Source organism: Corvus moneduloides, chromosome 4 (assembly GCF_009650955.1).
Source record: "Corvus moneduloides isolate bCorMon1 chromosome 4, bCorMon1.pri, whole genome shotgun sequence".
NCBI classification, from domain to species: Eukaryota; Metazoa; Chordata; class Aves; order Passeriformes; family Corvidae; genus Corvus; species Corvus moneduloides.
The window spans coordinates 15,410,834-15,431,087 of NC_045479.1; the positions used below are offsets into that span (position 1 = coordinate 15,410,834).

A 20,254-nucleotide genomic window follows, 5' to 3' on the forward strand; every position below is an offset into this window, starting at 1 on the left:
TAAAGACTTTTTCCCATATATGTTACCAGGGCAAAAAATTACTGGGTGCTTAAGAAAAACAAAAGACCTGGCCACAGGGGGGGCCCATCTGGCTACTCCCTTTCACCTGGGGGTTGGGTACAGCCCGGGCTGGTTGGTGCTCCCGGCGTTCGGAGGGAGAGACGCTGCCATCTTTGTGGAGGGATTTCGTCAGCGCTGCGGGCTTCTGCTTTTTCGGCCGCCTTCCTTCTGCCGTGAGTGGAGCCTGCTCGCTGGAGCGGCTGTTGCACCGGGACCCTCACATCCCACCTTACTAGAAGAGGGACTGTTCACCATCTGCTGGGGCGCCTCAGGGAGAAACCCCGGGATTCCCAAACCCGCCTTTCCCTGCCCCTGCTGTTGCTTCGAGCCTTCGCTACTCTGTAGCCGCATATGCCCTGCCTGCCCACACCTCCGGGGGTTCCCACTGCAGCTCTGGAGTTCCATACATCTCGTCAGCCACCCAGGATTTGTGCTCGTCCCTGCTGTTCCAGCCTGCTGCTCCCAAAGGTCCAGCCGAACACCGGGATCGGCTGCCCAGGGGTTTGTGAAGCCTTTGTCCCATCCCTTCCCGGATCCCAGGGCACCTGTGCCGCGTGCTCCCCGAGCTCGCTCCGGAGCGCCCCCTGCAGCCGCGGGGGAACCATCGCACCTGCCCTGCTCACCGGGAGCCGCCAGCGCCCCTGCCGGCTGCGAGCGGAACTGCACCCGAGGGGAAAGGGCCCGACAGCCGAGAAGGCTGGGACTGGGTTTGTGATTGTTTGCTGTTACTGCCATAGTTATTGCTGTTTGTTTGACTGGTTATACACACATAGATATATAATAGTAAAGAACTGTAGTTCCTGTTCCTCATATCTTTGCCTGAAAGCCCCTTAAGTTCAAAATTATAATAGCTCGGAGGGAAGGGGGTTGCATTTTTCATTTCAAGGGAGGCTCCTGCCTTCTTTGGCAGACACCTGTTTTTCAAACCAAGACACACAGAAAACTAAGAATACTCCCAAGAGGTCTAAAAGTACTCTCTCTTCGTGAAGTAGCATCTCACAAACTCCGAACCACGGTGTCAAAGTGCCTGTTTCTCCTACCTGATCAGAAATGGTCCAGAAACTAACTTACCTGCTCAAGATACACTCACATACCTGAAATGCAGCTGCATGGTCTCAGCAACTCAATTTGCATGAATCACAAACAGGTTTGAGTGTTGCTGGATGAGTAAATTACTTATGGTTTCTGACTAACTTAAATAATTTTTGCCAAGTTTGATCTAAATTCAGTATGCTCCAAAAAAACCTCAAACCCAATAGAGAGAGAAACTTTCAAGAAAATATTTGAGGTAATCTGAAGGAAGGTTACAAGAGTCAGATTCTTTACTGTGAAATGACATTACTTACCAAAATTTAGCTAAATTGAGGGGGTGTGTGTTAAACCTTCCCTTTACAAGGAGCTGAAACACTATTTAGGCTTTCTCTCCTTCCTATTTATTTTACTGAGGGGAAAAAAGGAGGGAAGAAAATAGATGGGGCTACCCTGCCACCTTTCTCCAAATAGTTATTTACAATTTTTTAAATTCAATTATGAAACTGAAAAACCAATACCACAAAATTTCCTCCAAAGCATCAAAAAGCTGCTAACCTCACTTCGAGGTCATTGCTCAGCTTAAGTTAATGGAGCAATGACAGTGACATCACCTTGTTCTTCTGGGTGACCTCATCCACACGTCTCACCATGCTTCATCACTGTATCCCCAAGCCATGCTGACTCTGTGAAACTACTGCTGAAGAAAAGGTGCATTATACATTCTTCTGCTTAATTCTGCATTCAAGGATTTCATGGCAAATCATACCAAAATCTCCCACATCAAAAAACCTCCCATTGTTTACACGTTAAAAGAAAAAAAAGTTACATATGCAACAGAGACAGTGAAACAGCTGATCTGCTCAAGTCTGTCAGGAAAAAAGAATGGGTTGGTGATTACCTGTTTCCAGGGAAAGAGAAAGACAGAGGGGGGGGGGAGAGAGAGAGAAAAGGAGAGAGAGAGAAAAGGATAGGAAAAGAAAGCAAGCTAGCTCAATGTAATCCAAGGTCAGGCTTGATTTTTCAAACAGCAGATCTTGATCTGAAGTAAAAATAAACCACACCTCATGGCTCTCTACAGGTTCCTGAGGAGGGGAAGTGCAGAGGGAGATGCTCAGCCTTTCTCCCTGGTACCCAGTGATGGTACACATGGGAATGGCTCAAAGCTGCAGCAGGGAAGGTTCAAACTGGACATTCGGAGGCATTTCTTTACCAAGAGGGTGGCCAAACATTGGAACAGATTTCCTAGAAAGGTGGTCAGTGTCCTGTGTCTGTCAGTGTGTAAAAGGCATTTGGTCAGTGCCTTAATAACATGCTTTAACTTTTGGTCAGCCTGAAGTGGTCAGGCAGCTGGGCATGCTGATCACTGTGGGTCCCTTCCAAACTCAAATAGTCTAGTCTAGTCTAGTCTATTAACAGTAATAATAATAATAAAATTCTAATGAAAGGCTGCCTTGAGCATGAATGGCAAGAGGGACTGGGTTAGGCATCTGGGAATACTGGTTTGAAGGACAGAAAAGCTAGAATTTGTATTCCTGCAGTGGTTACTGGTCAGTTGAAGTCCTTCACTGCTCTGACATGCCAAGTTTCTGTTTCTGATAATGTTTCCAAGTTGCTTTGGATGAGAAAAATAACTTTACCCCATACAAACAAACATTAAGCAAGTGGAACATGAAGCAATATATTACATGTCAGAATAAGTTATTAAAAAAACCCCAAACAACCAAAAAAACACCTCTTCAAATTCTGACAACATTTTATGAAATTTGTGCCTTTTAGAGGTGATCCTAATTTTCCTTGAAACATACCCCAAATTGTCTTTGACTAGTGGAGGAATTTATGAATTTAACAGGGGAAAAGCCTTGGTTTCCCACTGAATTTGAGTAAGCTAAATCATTCTATAAGGAAAGTTTCCTGCTGTGCAAACAAGAGGATACTGATGGGGCAAGGTTTAGCACAGACTAAGCAGCAATAGCTGTCAGTATCCTTCACCACCACAAGTGCAGGACTGTTATGTGAGAGGTGACACCATGGCAAAACTTCAGCTTGGAGTCACTCATGGTAATCTCAGGGGACAGAGACAGAAATCTGACACAAAAACAGTTACCATGTGTTGGTTTCCCAGTAGGAAACCTCTTAGGCCTCTCAGAGATTGAGAAAGCTGAGAAACAAGAACCAGATAGATCAGGGCTTCTGACATCATCTGGAAAAAGCTCAGTACCTTACACATTTCTTTACAGCAACAAATTGTCTTGTAGCATTTGACTAGGGATTGCTGTACCTGTAGCCTAGCATGTCAAGGCAGGGAAAACCAGATTCTCAGTTACTTAATCCCAAGCTCCCTGAATTAAAGGAAAAAGCTCTCATGGACCAGGAGACTGTGGAGGATGCTCCAGGGTCTGGTTTTGGCCAGATGTTGATTTTTGAAGTGCTACGTGTGCTGGTGCAGAGACTTCCTTCTGAATTTTAGTAAGGGACATTTATTTCCCTTTGCTACTAAGCCACTCTGAGCTCTGGATAACCCAAGATTCAAGTCTTACCCAAAATCCCCTGTGAAGCCTTTGGGATCACAGCATCCTTTGCAGCTGAAACACATTGTATTTTTGTATGTAGGAAACACACATCTTCTGCAGGGGCTTAATGTTTTTAAAGAGAAATCTTCAATAGTCTGAAAAGTCACTGGGAGCTCTTTCCTTTTTAATTTAGAAAGGTGGTGTTTGGCTGACACTGGCAAGCAAACTCATATTTATGAAGTGCCCTCTCAGTGCCCTGTGAAATCTGCCATTTCCCTCCATGACAGTCAGCCCTATCTATCACGACAACATAATCCCCTGGGACAGGAGACCCGAGCCCCTTTGCTGCTCTCCTCTGCAAACAGATGTGTGCACGTTCCCCAGCTCTGAAAGTCACGGCTGCCTTTTGGCAAAGAACTACAGCAGCTGCACATCTGCAGAGGGGAAAAGCTTTCAGCAAAAACTAGAGGGGGATCTCATCCTCCCCCTCTCCGCCTGCAAAGCAAGCTCAGCATTTGTTCCTCTCCAGATGACACCCTGATGAGTTGATTTAATCATTCACATATGCGTGCCTATTCACAATGCTTCCAAAATACCAGGCCTGTGACAGCATCTCACCTGAACTGCTCACAGTAACATGGCTTATCAGCAAGCACTTAGCAAGAGGCCTTGCAGGACAAGAAGAGAAGACCCATGTTCAAGGGCACTGTTAATATAAAATGATTCTACAGAATACAAGTGGGTGAGTGAGAGACCATTTGTGATGAGGAGAACACCTAAACACATGCTTAATTTTAAGTCTATGCTCAAAGCCCACTATCTTCAATTAGGCTGCATGAAGTCCAGCCCAAACTCCCCAGAGCAGGAATGATGTACTGCACTGGGAGCCAAAGCACTCGGATGGGTGGATTTAAGCATGCGCCGTGACCTACATGTCTGCTTAAACGATTTGCCAGACTGGGGGCACAGTACAGAATATTTAAGTGTAGCAGGATCACAGAACACTTCACCACTTTTATTCCCAAAGGGAAATTTAATTAAAACACAGAGCATGTAGCCATTTAAAGTTATTCTGGTTGCAAAGAACAGCAAGTCCTCACCCCCTGAAACAGTCTCTCCAGTGGATTGCCAGAGTCCCCAGTAAATTACTGGTAACACAACTTATGTGCCTGAACTTGGTCAGGAGCCATCTACTCTCTGGGATCTGTAGGGTCAGGAGTCTCAAGGTCTGGCAGGGTCTCATCCAGAACTCTTTCATCCACTTCCAAGTGAGGTGGCACCTTTCCCCACTCAAGCTACCCCTAACCATCATCAGCTCTTGACATTTTAAGTATCTAGGCCAGATTTTCAAACAAGCTCAGAGCAAAGCATTTCTGACTGCTTCTCCAAGAGCAGCTTTTCTGCCAGGCACAGTCTCCTGCACCGATATCCAACCAAGGCAAAGCCTTTCCAAGCAGGGTCAGCACCCCATATGCTGAACTGCTCAGCCAATCTGATTACTTACCACAATGCCTGATGAGGAGATGGGCATCAGAAAACACAGCTGCCAGCATCTACTGGGACAACCTATCCCTACACCAGGCTCCATTCAGATCAATGGCTCTCTGCTGTACATATTCTAGAGGGAATGAGAGCAGTGGAGCAAACCTCCACCAGCATCAGCAATGCTGTGTTACAGAGGAGGCAAGACCGGCCACAGTTAAAGGATGCCATACTTAAAAACCAAGCAGTGCTCCTACAGAGGCTCACAAGGCAGCACCTGCCTTCTTAGTGGCACAGCACCAGTAGCAGCAAGTCCCAGAGTCCAGACACCAAAGAGCAGGCTGAACTACAGCTGGCTTACCTGTCTAGCTTCCTTCCTTTTGCCTTTTACTCTGATCTTCCATCACACATCTCAGAATGGTCCAGGCCCCTGACCCACACTCCGAGATGAGATCTTGTCAGCACTGCACGTGGAGCCAACTGCATGAAGAGCCCAGGGCATGGCCAGGCCCATCTGGTACAGGCTTTGGTCTCTGTGAGTTGGTGTTCTTATTTTAACTCCCTCTGCTTCTGGGCCCCTCTTCATCTCTCGCTCCTCCCATCTCCCTCTCTCTGCTCATGAGGACAGAGTTTCCATCCTGGCTCTGGGCCAGTGCATGTATGGGCAAAGGCAGAGCTCAGGAAAAGCCATCTTCTGCTCTGTTTCATCACGTAAACACTGCCAGTTCCCAGCCCAGGAGCACAGGGCTGAGCCAGAGCTCTGCCTGCAGAGGAGGACCAACAACTCCTGCCCGGGCTGGACACAGCAGCTCAGCTGCAGTGCAAACACCTCCCTTCCCAGCCCTCCTGCTCCCAACCAAGGAATTGCTTGTTAGATGGCAGACACAGAAGCATCTCACATTCAGCAAAGGTCATCTGTAACAGCACACGCAGGTAACAGGTAACAGTCAAGACAAATTCTTGTTTGCACCAGTTATTAAAAACAAGAAAACCAGGAGATCCCAAGCAAACCTGACTGGCAGTGCCCCAGCACTGGGATGACCATCTTGCCTAAAGCATACAAGAAGGCCTCAGAGATGTACTGGATCCTAACAAGTTTAATCAGTAAAAAATGACCTTTAATCACCACTAACTCTTGCATCTGCTTTCTAAATCCTTGAAAATAACAATATGCCAGCTGCAGCTGGTTTCCCTAACCTGGGGAGGGGAAAAAGCACTGAAGCAAAGAATGAAGATTATACCAGCACTCACAGCATTCATTCCAGCAGGACATTATTCTTTCAAGCCTCTGCCCTTCCAACTATGCTTGACTTCCGTCAGTTTTACCATGGGACAGTACTATTTTCAGAAAAGAGAGAAATTATGTTCTTAAGACATGTTATCTGCATTAAAGAAAGGAGTACCAGTGTTTCAAGCATCTTGCAACGAAGATTTCCCATGAGCTCCCTTTTGGAGTTTTTGTTGCACACACACAGCACCCCCACATTTGCCCAGAAAATGTTTAGGCAGTGCATTTACCTCAGAGCACTACAAACTTAGGGGGTTTCAGCACAGGATCACCCCAGCCATCATGCCAGGATTATCCCAAGAGCACAGCCTCTGTGAGCAACTGCAAGGATGACGGGCTGGAACCACATGATCTGGTTCCGAGCTGCTCAGAGCTGTCTCAGCACAGGAGGGACTGGACCATCATGATGGCAAAACCCCAAAGGTGTCTTGCTGCCATGAGTTCCCACTGAGCTCCCAGCTCACTGAAAGACATGAACTGGTAAATAATCACTGCTTTGATCGGGAAAGGCCTGGGGAATTGTGACTTTCACCTCATCAGTGCCATGTCCAGAGACACAGGGTGCCTTGGTCCAGCTGGGTGGTGAACCATGTAAAGGCTGGGAGAGATCTTGAATAGGACCAGCCGATAGGATCTTAAGTATTTATTTATGTAAGACAGTGATGATGCCTTTTAGTGCTTTATTAACAGAGACCTTGCACTGATCCTCAGCCCACTCTGTGCTAGGCTGAAATCCCAGGCTGTAGAGGTCAGATGCTCCAGGGACTCCAGCTTGTCTTAGGCACCCAACTTCAAGGTGACCCAAGGCCCCTGCAGAAGCTATCTTTCAAAAGCACAGCCTTCACGAAGCCAGGGGTTCTGCCATACAGTCATCTTCACTAAAACCTGGGATGAAGCCACCCCCAGATGCCATGCATATCCTCACACTTCAGCCTCTGCTTCAGTTCCCAGTAGCTGATAAAGCATCTCCAAGGTGAAAACCGGAACAAAAAAATCCCATAAGCAAGAACAAGATGTTATTGCCCTCTCCATTGCACTTCAGAGCTACCGTCAAGAAGACATTGTCTCTTCTCCTGCCTTGTGCAGTAAAAGGGTGCTTACAGATACCTCAGATACAATGTTAGTTGAGCTGTATCTTAGCAAAGCCAGGATCACTCATTTATTGTCAGGACTTGAATGAAACAAGAAATTTCTTTCCAGCTACATCCCACTCCCTTCTTCCCTGCAGAGAGTCTCCTCAGCCCGTAAGGAACTGCTATGCAAGTGTGTTAAAAGTCCTATTTCAGCATTTCTTTCATAGTAGAGGCCTCTTCCAGCCAGCTCTTGGGATCCTGCCAACAGACATATCAGCCACTAGTACTTAAATCCTTCAGCTAAAAAATGCTTCCCTAAAGAGCTTATACCCCAGTTCTGGAGGCCTAAGATCATCACAATTAACCAGTTTCAACAAGAGTTTAAGAGAGGTTCTTCTCCACTCTCGTGGGCTTAATAGTGCACTACAGAGCCTTTCCTCCCCTTGGTCTGGCCTCCACTTAGGAAGGAGCAGCTTCCACACAGTTCCAGCCAGGAAATAAATGTCAGGTGCTACAAAAGGAAGGGAGAACCAGCTGCTTTGAGTAATGCAGTCAGGGGGATCCAAAAGAATATGACACTTATCAGACACTATTGAAATGCCCAGCACCTCTCCATGTTTAAGAGACTGGCTCTGTTGTGTGATGATTTCATTGGCAAATATCTTAAACTTGGGGAAGGATTGAGCTTGCTTCTGTGCCCTCAGAGTGCCCAGCAAAATAGAGATTTTAAGTCCTGTCCATATCAATTAGTTGTTATGGCTGATATCAAGAATAACTGATTGGAAAAGCTACTCCTGAATTAAGATCATGTCTGAAAAACACAGTTTACATGGTCTTTATTTATTATCTCCTTGTCAAAATGAACATTTCTAACAGGCAAATATACCAGGCATGGGAGAAAGACAAGCCTATTGTAAGTGTCTAACAAAGGATCTAAATGCTCTTCTTGTTTCTGGAGAACAGAAAGAACACACAGAGGTTGTCTTTGCAGACAAAATGTCCTAAAAGATTTCCCAAGGCAGCGAGCTGGGGGCAGTACTTTGGGACACTCCACATGCACTTCTGGTCTACAACGAACACCGCACTTTGGATCTGAGTTGATGGACAGGGAGTGTCTTCTGCATGGACTGCTAGGACATGGATGTGCCAAGGGCCAACCCAGGCTTCAGCACACAACCTTCTCACCCACGCAGGCAGAGAGTGGTCCCAGCAGAGCCATAAATCTTTGGTCTGCTTTTTACATCCTCAGCCACTCCAGCGCCCTTTGTTTTCGGTGCTTTCTCTTCCGTTTCTCAAAAAGGCGCCTTATTACCCTGGGAAGTCCTGTGGCTTTCCTCTCATTTCCATACTTAGCATTTTCAGTTGCTTCCAAGCCTGACCCAACATAGTAGTTATCCATTTTCACAGGCTGAAACACTGTCTGGATTATTTAAAAAACCCTAACAACAACCAAACAAAATCCCTCAAACCAAACAAGCACCAAACCCCACAAACACTACCCCAATGACAACAATTCAGAACACAACACAAGGGTGGAGGAAATGCATTCCTTTCCTCTGCCAGGATGCAGTAACAACTCCGTTTTTGGTGGATCAGGAAACAGAGCCAGTACACATTATTGGACCTCACTACCACACACCAAGAACCAGCGGTCAGTAAGGTGGCAGCCAACACAGAAAACAGCTTTTTAATCCACCACCAACACCAGCAGCTCCCCTCATAGTAGCAAATTAAAGCCCCATGGAAATCCCTTTGGTCATCTCTATATCCTCCCAGCTGAGTTCCAGGCTGGAGATGCTCTTCTCCAAAAGCAACAAACTTAAACAACTACTTAAATGGCAAGAGCAAGGGTGCCTGAGAGTACCTCAGGATCAGGAACAACTTGCTGACCTGTCTTGGAAACAAGCTGTGTTCTTGTAAAGAGCAGGATTAAGGGCCCATGTTTAGCACTTAGTCCCTGCTCCTGTGAGGAGGCTCCAGTGCAGACCCAAGCAGTCAGAAAGTCTCACTCCACCATGACGGTCACTTTTTCAGCACGGACCATCAAGAGCCATGCTTCTTGGATACTCATAAAGCCAAAACCTCTGAAAGCATCCCAAATACACCTGGCATGGTTTTACCCCCCAGTTTGAAATTGACACCTTGGGACCACAGCAGCAGCCAGCTCTAACTTCTTCCTTGCTCCCTTCCCAAACAACATTGCTCTCCACCAACTCCATGCCTAACCCATTAGCACTCATCATTGCTGCGTACAAGAGCGAGAAGGCAAGCGAGCGGTTTTCTCCCCAGGACAGGTGAATACTGCCATCGATCCCCAGCGGGAGTCAGAAATGCCACCCTGTTAAGCCGCAGGCTGCACACAACTGCAGGCGCTTCTTCCAGCCGAGGGCAAAGCAAGAGGAAAGCAGGCTGTCCAGAGCAGGGACAGAGAACTGCAGGGCTAATGTCGTAGGGAGATTCAGGTTTTTGCCGAACCGAGAACTCCAGCAGGGCCCGGGCTTCCCCCAAAGAATGCGTTTAGCGTTTCCTCCTCTGTTCTGTGCTGGAGACCGAGGCAGGGCTGAGTTCACCCAGGGGCCCCGTGCTGGGTGGCGGGGCTGCCGCTGCTCCTCCGCCCCACAGCTCCCGACCCGCTCGGGTCAGCTTTTCAGCAGCTCCCCACGTCCCCTCGGCCCCTCTTCCCCCGGCCGAGACCCGCTCGGGCAGCGGGCCCGGCCCTCCCGCGCCCGGCGGGAGCAGCAGCCTCCCCGTCCCGGCGGGAAAGCGGCGGTGCCCGGGAGCGCGGGGGGATTCGGCTCGCGGCCTCCGCTTTCCCTCTCTGCAGCCGAACGCAGCACAGGGGTGAAGAAAAGCAAGTTGTGGGGTGGCAGGGAAGACGGAATTAGAGATTTTTTTTGAGCGGCACCTCTGCCCGCTCTCCCGCGTTAACGGAGCCCCCCTACCTTCCTCGGCGGCGGCGGCGGAGCGGGGGGGCCGTGTCCCGGCATGACGGCGGCGGCGCCCGGCGCCGGGCTGGCGGCTGCGGACCCGCGGCTGGGGGCTCCCCGCCCGCCCCCCGCCGCCACCGGCCCCGGCCCCGGCCCCGGCCCCGGCCGCCCTCCGGCGGGAGCACCGCCCCGCCCCGCCCCGCCCCGCCCCGTCCCGTCCCGCCGCCGAGGCAGCCGCGCCCGCCCCCCGCTCCGGGCATGGAGCGTCCTGCGCTGCCCACCCGGGGTGAAGGGGGATGCCCGAGGGAGGCGACGGGGGCTGCCGGTGTCGAGGCCAGCAGGACAAACCAGAGCTGAGTGAAAACCCGCCGTTCTGGTTGCAAACTGAAAGATTTCCGAGGAAACGTGGAAAGTCCTGACTTGCTATCAACCCAGCACCTGTCACTACCACGGCTTCCCGAGGCTGCTCGGGTCACACACTCATCGCGCGGGAGCACCTGGCCACGAATGCCTCAAACCTGCAACACGATTTCTATCAGCTGATCTGAGGCTGGATGTTAGGGAAAGGTTCTTCACCCAGAGGGTGGTTGTACACTGGAACCAGCTCCCCGGGGAAGTGATCACAGCACCAAGCCTGACAGGGCTCAAGAAGCGTTTGGACAACGCTCTCAGGTACACGGTGTCATTCCTGGGGTGTCCTGTGCAGGGCCGACGGTCGGACTCCATGATCCTGATGGGTCCCGTCCAGCTCAGCACATTCAATGTTTCTATGATTCAAAACAGACGGAGGTGTGAAGGCCCCGGCCTAAGCGCAGCCCCTTCCCGCCTGTCACCGTCCAGTACAGCCCGATCCCGAGGGGACGCTCCCGGTGCGGAGGGGACAGCTCGGGGACGCGCCTCCCTCGCGGCACTCGGGTGCCGCCCGCGTGCCCGCGCGTGGGCTCCCGCCGGGCTGCCGCTGCTGGCCCTTTAAGGGGCGGGGCGCCGCCGCGCTCTGGGGCGCTGATTGGCTGGGAGCGCCCCCCTCCCGCCCCCTGCTCGCGGCGGGGCCGGCGCGGGCGGTGGGTGCGCGCGCGGTGGTGGCGGGAGCGCGCGCGATGGTGGCCGGCGGCGCCGCGCGGCTGCTCCCGCTCCCGGTCCTCGCGCGCGCCGCCGCGGCCAGGATCAGGCCGGCGCTGCCCGGGCGGGCGGGAGCGGGGCGCTCCGGGCTGCGCGCCGGGCGCTGGGGCGCCCTGGCCTTGGCCGTGCCCGCGGCCGTACCCGCTGGGACCGGCTGGAAGGAGAGGCCGGGGCAGCGCGGCCCGGCGTGGGCGGCGGAGCGCGGCGCGGAGCGGCCGCCCCGGGGGCTGCTGCGGCGCTTGGGGCTGGTGCTGCGGCTGGGTGTCCGCGCCTGCGGGCTCCTGCTGCGCTTCGGGCCGCTGCTGCTGCTCTACCCGCTGAGCCGCCTGTGGCCCGGCATGGGCGCGCGATGGCTGCGGCTGTTGCGCCGGGCGGCCGAGGCCGCCGGCCCCACGTGTGTCAAGCTGGGCCAGTGGGCTAGCACCCGCAGGGACCTCTTCTCCGAGGCCTTCTGTGACGAGTTTTCCAAGCTGCACGTCGAGGTGAGCCCGCACCCATGGGGCCACACCGACGAGCTCTTGAGGAAGGCCTTTGGTGAGGACTGGATGGGCATCCTCAAGTTCCAGAGCCGGGAGCCGGTCGGCTCGGGCTGCGTTGCCCAGGTGTATAAAGCCTATGCTGACCTCGCTGCTATTGCTGGCTCCCGGGCCAAGGAGCTGGAGCAACACTCGGAGTTCAGGTCCGCCTTTGAAGCGTGGGAAGTGTCAGGCTTAAGAGGCCTCCTCGGGTGGCTGAGAAAGAGGAAGAGCAAGGAGATTCGGGATGAGAGGAGCAGGGAGGAACTGAGTTCTGCAGACTGCTCCCAGGGAAGTCCTGTGAGTAGGATGTCCCTTATGGAGCAGATGGCCAAGCCGCTCCTGAATGCAAATCCTTCATCAGCCAGACATCTCATGCCCGTAGCCATTAAAGTAAGTCATGTGCCTGAATGGTAGGTGTAATAAAACGGAGTGTGCTGGTTGAGGTCCGTCAGATTTTAATTCCCATGGAGAGGAGTAGCTGGCTAGGGCCAGGTAGAACAAGAAGGGATGCTGTCTCTCTTGGTGTCCTTTCTCAGGGCTTTTGTTCCAGCCAGCCACAATCCACACTTGCAGTGGCCCCAGCTTTTCCCAAACGGAGAGCTCAAGATTTGATGTGGTATGTGGGTACTAGGAATGCCTACAAGGGCTCAATTTACATTAAAAGAATTAATATTAAGGTTGCTTGCACCTTCCAGAGACTGATCCCCTTTCTCACATGAAGAAATCTGGAACATGTAAGTGCTTTCAATACAAAGTTTATTTAAAGAAACCTTGTATTTGAGCAGCTTCAAATACTAGTCAGGGACAGGGCAAGAGACTGAAAGTGGTGGAAAATGTCTTTGTGTGAGACTGTAGTCTCCACCACAGATACACTGCATTTGGCAATGATAAAATGTTTCTCTACAACCTAATCAATGTCCAAATATGAATTCTTCTGATAGCCGAGGAAGCTGGTTGGCTCCCAGTCTAACAACCTGGGTTCTGTGTATTTGAAATGTATCACTTGAGCTCATTGCACGGAGCATCTGGGGGGTTAATGTTGCCACTGCTCATTCTTGTGCAGGTCCTGCACCCTGGGCTGGTCCAGCAAGTGCAGATGGATCTGCTTCTGATGAAGATGGGCAGCCGCATCATTGGACTTCTCCCTGGGTTCAAGTGGCTCAGTTTGACAGAGATTGTGGAGGAGTTTGAGAAGCTTATGATGCAGCAGGTATGTGCCATGTCATGGTCCCCAGCTACTGAAACAAAACTGCCCTTTGTCTTGCTAGTGGCTGGCTCTAACTCTGTTCACACCACTACATTTTAAATGGTTAGATGAAGGCTGGCTTGTTCTTTACTTCTCTTCTTCAGTCTAATCAAATCACATAATGTTACTGTAAGAAAGCTGATACGCTCACAAAGTAGAAAAGCAATGAAAAAGCAGTTTTTATTCGATCTAAAAATATTTTTTAGACTTTGAAAATAATTTTTAGACTTTGAATGTGTTTTCTAGTGGACAGCCTGAACAGCTAACTAGCCATAGACACAGTCCTTCTTGCAGCATTGTGAAAGGTGAGCACATGTCCTTAAGAAAATAACCTATCCAAGCAAGTGGTCAGGCATGTGGGTTTTTTTCTATAATTCTACATATATGTTTGCAATCTGTACTCACTAGTCATGTTTGCTAGCACTGATATATATCTATAGAGGCATAAATACTATGTTTTTACATAAGTTAATAACACATTCTATTTTGTATTATCAGACTCCCAGTGTCATTAAAATTTTGCACACAGATCTGAAAACATCCTGATTTGCTAATGTCTTCTAAAAAGACACAGTCCTGAAACATTGCTGCTATCAAACTGACAAAGATCTTACTGCAGGCTTAATTAGGCTTACATTTCTATAAAATGAGCCATTATCTGCTAATTTCATTTTTGTGTCTGGATTGCAGAGTCTGAAGTCTGTAACAAGCTTCTGGAAGTCTAATTATTTTCTACAATTGCAAAACCTCTACACAGTAAATCCATGCTGGGAACTGTTGACTGGGGTCAGATGTGACTCGAGGTCATTTGTACCAGTTCGGCAGAGCTTGGGTGGATGTGCAGAACACTGAGGGTTAGAAGAACATTGTAGCTTTTTTGCTTTGAGTGAACAGGAAGTGTTCCTGGGATATTCCCCAGTGCCAGACAAGGGAGGTGAGGTAAGGTTATCCTTCCTCCTTGAGCAGCAGCAGACAGTAGGAGAGATGCCCTTGTGTCAAGACACTGGATCACTGAAGAACCAGGGCCTGGACTTGGCATAGTGGATTATTTTGTACATGTTACATTAAATTTCTTCCTGCTATGGCTGCCTCTCTGTCAAGTGAGGCTGGGGCTGCAGTTCTTTTGTCTGGCTGCCCAGCTATTTGGACAGCAAGCTTCAGTTCAGGATAGGATTCAGTTCAGGATCTTGTTGTATCCTTGAATATAATATGTTCCTGGTCTATTTTGAGACACCATGCCTCTAGTAAGGCCCCCCTGTTTCAAAGGTGTTGGGTTGTGGAGCACCCATTACCCAGTCTGCTCCTCTTCCATCAGGGAAGCTATAAGCTTGTAAGAAGCACCACTCTTACTTTGTTTCCATTCTGTCTTTCTGACTAGTTCTGTTGGTATGGAGTATTGCACCTCACACAGGATCCTGAAGATCTAATCCTAGTTGATCTAATTTCCAACCTGCTTTTCTATTTCTCCCTTGAGATTGACTTACGCTATGAAGCCAGAAATCTGGAGCGCTTCCGACAAAATTTCCTAGATGTCGATTTTGTGAAGTTTCCAACTCCCCTGTGGCCCTTGGTAACGGCAGATGTTCTAGTGGAAACATTTGAGGTAAGAATTGCAGGGGCTGGGAGCGATGGTTGCAGTGAGAAGGCCCCAAGGAGAACGTGGCAAGGAAGTGGTTTTTTGAGAAGGAGGGATTGGAGGCAGAAGGATGCTTTTTTATCTGCCTAAGGAGATTTATGTCCTTAGTGTCTATTCCACTCTTTTTGTTTGCAAGCAGTGGATCCCAGAAGACAGGTAGCAGACAATTCCATATAGAAGTGAACACTTGGCCTGAAGCCAAGCAGACCAGCAGTGTGTCCAGCCACCATGTGCTTGTCTGTGCTTTGCAAACCAACACCACACTTCACCTCTCCTCTCTGGTGGGTCAAAGCAAGGAGCTCAGCAATCTGACAGTTTCTGATTCTTGCCTCACTTCCCTTGTGGATGTTTGAGTCACAGACCAAAGCTACTCTCAGGCTTAGTTTTCCTGCATGTCATCCTGACAAGGGTGTTTCTGGCCCTGGAATATTGTCGTCTTTCCAAGGAACAAACCCTTGGTTCTCTCACATTCTCCATCACGCTAGGTACAGCCTCTCTCTGGCCAGTCCTTTGTAGGGTACTGTTATCACCTTCCCTGAACTCTTGGCACCCAGGTAAAGGTGTGTTTGAAGGTGGGATGCAGGGGGTGTTTGACCCCAGCTCTGTCTCTGTTTCAGGAGAGTGAGCCCATTTCGCGCTACCTGCACGTGGAGATTGGCACAGAGCTGCGGCAGAGACTGGCCAAGATGGGCATGGACATGCTGCTAAAGATGGTAGGCACTTGGCTGGGGCTGCAAGTGAAGGTTGTTTTCCTGCAGAAGCTATTCATTTTGGATAAGACAATGGAGCTGAAGAGCGAACCCATTTGCTTCCTACCTGTATCTGGTCTGTGTAAAGCCTGGGCTGGATACACCCCTGCTCAGGCTCTGACACAGGGCTCTGTCACTACTGTCTGCCTGCACACAGTAGGACTGACCTGTGCACCTCGGTCAGCCTTTGCTTAGGACACCCACTAATCCATTCAATGAATATTCACATATTGCCCAAGTACCTTGCACTAATAAAGGGCAACATTATTAGCAAATGTCATGTGCTCTGCAGAGATCATAGATGTGACTCAGAGGGAAATCAGTGAGCTGGTTTCTTCATTTATCAACTCCTCTAAAACTGCATTTTTGTAAGGGAGAACTAAATCTGGAGTAAAGAAAACAAACCAGGCTGATTCAGCTTCTGGCTATCTAGTTCTTCTGTATCTGAAATAATCCCAAATGATCTAGAAAGGAGTGTTGAGAGTGTGGTGCAAGTCTCTTGTGAGGAGCCAGGAGAACCAGCAGGGAAGAGTTGCAAAAGCTCCTGACAATACTGAGTGAGTGGGCAGTGTGTGTCAGATGAAATGCTGCAGCATTGTGCTAGGGCAGCAGTGAGCCTCCAGTTCTGGCTCCATGTAGTATGACAGGCTCTGAAATAGCTTTTACCACTCAGAAAAGCAATGATGGGACTAGAATAGTTTATGCTAAGATTGGTTTCAAATTTTAGGAGTAGGAAAGAATTAAAGAGCAAAGAAACAACATTATGTCTGGAAGTAAAACAAATACCTCTTCTTGAGTACTCTGCAGTTCTAGTCCCTCGCTGTCTAGGACCCTCCATTTCAAGGGCTGTAGTAGAACTAGAAGAGGTGCAGAGGAAGGCAGATAGGATGATTACTCATGTGGAATGGCTTCCATACCAGAATGGTGAAATAATTTGGACTCTTAACTCTGGAAAGCAGAAAGATGAGTAGCTTATGACAGAGATTATACAGTCATGAGTGCACGAGAATGAATATGGATCTATTGTGTACAGTTTCTCCATGAGGAGGACATAAAATTAGCAGAAGTAATATTTTTCAGAGAACACCAAAATTTTTTTTTTCACACAGCTCTAATTTTTTACATGGCAGTTGAACAAATTCATAGGAGAAATCGATGAAATACAAAGAAACTCCTTGGGGCAAGAAGTCCTGCAGTCCCAAGTTGCCAGGAGGGTTGCGGGGGGAAAGTACTGTTTTGTTCTTGTCCTCTTGCCACTCCTTTCTGGTGCTAAGTGCTAACAGAGTCAGAGAAGATCTACACAGATTTATTTCCTCTTCTCTTGTTTTCCTTACTTTTCAATACAGTTGTAATGTGGGTTGGTGTCCTGCACTGGGCAAACTTAACCATTCACTATAACCTTTGCCACTGAATGGCAAATGGCCTATTCTTACTGCATTACTCTTTGCTAAGGCCCACCAGTGTGCCCTAATTTAGGGCTAATTGCCAAAGGGCACTGCCATTCCCTGCTGGGACTCCTGGCTGTCCTACTGGCCTCTAGCAAACACACTGGATTGCTTCACGCAGCTCTGCTGACTCCCTGAGTACCAGCCCTGTCACCAGAGCTGGCCTCCAGCAGAATCCACCTGCTGTGGTGCTGCCAAGGGTGATGCCCCATCATTGGTAATGACAGAGAACAGACCACAAACAAGTCTCTGCCGTTTGCCTGGGGGCTTTGGTGTGGGCAGGTTTGCTTGGAAGGAGCTGCTCTCAGACTTACCTGTCCTCCAGATCTTTGTTGACAACTTTGTCCACGCTGACCTGCACCCTGGGAACATCCTGGTTCAAGGCATGGCCCGGCCGGGCAGCCCCCACCCAGAGCAGGTGGCCGTGGTGGACCTGTGTGACACCCTGGTGCTGGAAGTGCGGCCGCCCCCGCGGCAGCTGCGCCTGGTGCTGCTGGATGCTGGGATCGTGGCCGAGCTGCAGAGCGCTGACATGCAGAACTTCCGTGCCGTGTTCACAGCTGTGGTCCAGGGCCAGGTGAGGCCCCTCGGGCATGGGGCTGGGAAATCTGACAGCCAGAGTGAGAGTTTTCTCTCCATTTCCCCTTAAAGTGCTAAGAGGGGCAAGAAGGCTTGCTAGCATCTTATCCCCAACCAGAGGGAGAAGATGTTCAGCTACAGCAGGGAGGCCACCAGAGCAGAGCAATTTCAGGGCCCCAGGAACTAGAAGGTGCTAAATGGGAAGCACTGCCTGGCACTTCCTGCTTAGAAGGGCTTCTGCTGCAAGTTATGAATGCCTGGGAGCCACTCTTACAGAATCTGTCAGGTTTTGCTAGAGAAGAGGAGGGAATGGGTTAATATCTTGATCTGCCACACATAGTGTTCCCCTCTGCAGCCTTGCTGCTGGAAGGCCCACAATGCCTTCCTCCATTGTGTCAGTCTCTGTAGAGAGAGGAAGCAAAACGGGTGTGGGGGGGGGGGGGGGGGTCTGACCCCTGCTAAGTTCCTCCATGTAAGGGGAACTACTTTATCCTCCTGCCCACTTGAAACACACTGTCACATGGACTAGAGAACCCAGTGCTGGTGTCTCCTGCTCATTCTGAGAACAAACATTGTGCTCCTACTTGCCTGTCGCTGTCTCTCAGCTGCAGGGTGAGGGGCTCGCTAACAGACCTCAAGAGGGACACATTTTGTCTTGGTCTGCTGAAGCATGCCAAGGAGTCCATGCTAAACCCTGTATCCACGCCCATCCTGTGCTGCCAGAGGCACTTCTCAGCTACTAAAAGCAAGAACTGCAAGCATCTGATTGCAAGTCACCAGTGAGCAAGTTCTGATTGTGCTTTTCAACTTGTTTCTCAGGGGGAGAGGGTGGCAGAGCTGATCCTCCACCACGCCCGTGCCAACCAGTGCCAGGACATCGAGCAGTTCAAGGCTGAGATGGCAGAACTTGTGACCAAGTTCCGGGGGAACACCATTGCCTTGGGAAAGGCAAGTGCACAATGTCACATCCTCACCTACCTGCAATTCAGTGCAACATGGCACTGAAAACTGAAACAAAAGGGTTTTTCGATCAGCCGTTGAATTCTCCTTGTGTATTCCAGCTTCAGGTGGGAAATCTCCTCTCGAGTGTCTTCAAACTATTGATGACCCATAAGGTGAGGTCCTGTCACTGTCTGCCTTTAATAGCTGCAAGTTCATCTCAGGAGGGAGAACTGCTGGGAACATGACAGGCTAACAAGGAGGGGGACTGACTTCTGAAACAAACTGCTAGGAGAGCAACTGCTGGAGTGCATCCAGGTGTTGCAGGCATGGTGTTTCTCAGGTCTTATACACATTCTGCCAAGCCAAATTTCTGTTTTGTTGGGGTTTTTTTTTTGTCTCAATACTTCATTTAATGGTTGATATTGTTTACCAAAAGGAGTATTTTTGTAACACGTAGTGTTTCCTATCTTTTTTATAGTCCCTTAGACTATAGATACCTCCTTAAAACTGATTACTTGGGGGACAAGTTTCCACAGTTGCAAACAACTTTGGAAATCAAGAGACCTAGAGGTGAGAAGGTTGTCAGCCACAGGGCTTCAGAGTCCAACTGGTGGAGTTACATTATAGTTTCAGGTGTGCAAATGCTCTCCCCAGCCTCTTCCCTTCCCTCTCAGCTTAGGCAGAGCTGGTACCTTGGTTGAAGGGGTACAGAAGAAAAGAAGGTCCATTGAGTCCATTCAGTCTGTTATGGTTCTAGGTGAAGCTCGAGAGCAATTTTGCTTCCATCATCTTTGCCATCATGGTTCTGGAAGGACTAGGACGTTCACTGGACCCTGAACTGGACATCCTGGAAGCAGCTAAGCCACTGCTCATCAAAACTGCAGCTTCTGCCCTCAAATAGACTCTTGTCGCTGCTGCCCTCTCCCTGTGGGGGATACCTGTGCTGCCTGTGAGCTGACACAGAGCGAAGCTGAAGGGGAGACGTCACGTGTACCCCAGGGCGATGCTGTGTAGTGGTTGCTCTGCACTAATGCTGCCTTCAGTCATTTCAGCCAAGCACCAGCCGTGGGATGATCCATGAAAGGTCTATTCCAGAAAGCAGGAAGAATTTGCACAACTGGACATTTCCCACTCATTGCACAGTTCTAAGAGATAATGTGCTCTGGTAGTTTTTAAAAACATCTTCAAAAAGATGTTCATCGATCAAGTCTGTTTTAAAATATACCAGGTTAAATATTTAATTTACTGACTTATCTGTCACTATGGTATGAAAAATGATGTTCTAGCACCACCTAAGCAACACATTCAGGCTGAAAAAAGCCAATAAACCTGTTTGTCTTTTGTACTTCTAACTTCTACTTTTATTGTAGAAGTGTCCTAACATCCTGCATGTAGTGGTCTGTTCTTAGTCATTTTGGATGACAAAAACAGACTATTTCAATTTTTGTTCAAACTTCTGTACTCTAGTACACTATGATACGAGTTTGAATTATAAACAGCATAATAAAATATCTACCTAGGCAGAAAAATCTAATTCCATAATAAAAAACAAATTCTGGGAATATTTGTCCTGGTCTTAATTTTTCTGTTTCTGAAACTTAAGAGGTTTTTTTTCTCCCCTCTGTGTGATTTTCTCTACTACCCTCCC

At 49.3% G+C, this 20,254-nt stretch overlaps 2 protein-coding genes across 2 annotated transcripts in view; one reads left to right on the forward strand and one right to left on the reverse strand.

Moving 5' to 3' along the window:
- Positions 1 to 10,478, reverse strand: part of DENND2A (DENN domain containing 2A) — a 58,361-nt gene extending 47,883 nt beyond the window's left edge. Inside the window, exon 1 of the mRNA XM_032105862.1 lies at positions 10,388 to 10,478. The gene's annotated coding sequence lies outside the window, so the exon portion shown is untranslated. The remainder of the gene's footprint in view (positions 1 to 10,387) is intronic.
- A 991-nt stretch (positions 10,479 to 11,469) lies between these two features.
- Positions 11,470 to 20,168, forward strand: ADCK2 (aarF domain containing kinase 2). The gene is made up of 8 exons (XM_032106908.1): positions 11,470 to 12,399; positions 13,073 to 13,219; positions 14,730 to 14,858; positions 15,509 to 15,604; positions 17,411 to 17,662; positions 18,484 to 18,612; positions 18,726 to 18,779; positions 19,364 to 20,168. Exons 1-8 carry the CDS (start codon positions 11,470 to 11,472, stop codon positions 19,505 to 19,507), a joined length of 1,881 nt encoding a protein of 626 aa, XP_031962799.1. The 3' UTR covers positions 19,508 to 20,168.
- Positions 20,169 to 20,254: the final 86 nt, after the last annotated feature.

Bases quoted from the DNA above. Each gene is read 5' to 3' on its own strand.
- ADCK2 (XM_032106908.1), top strand. From the start codon at position 11,470: ATGGTGGCCGGCGGCGCCGCGCGGCTGCTCCCGCTCCCGGTCCTCGCG. The intron at 14,859-15,508 runs GTAAGAATTGCA...TCTCTGTTTCAG, and splicing joins TTCTAGTGGAAACATTTGAG to GAGAGTGAGCCCATTTCGCG. The intron at 18,780-19,363 runs GTGAGGTCCTGT...TTATGGTTCTAG, and splicing joins AACTATTGATGACCCATAAG to GTGAAGCTCGAGAGCAATTT.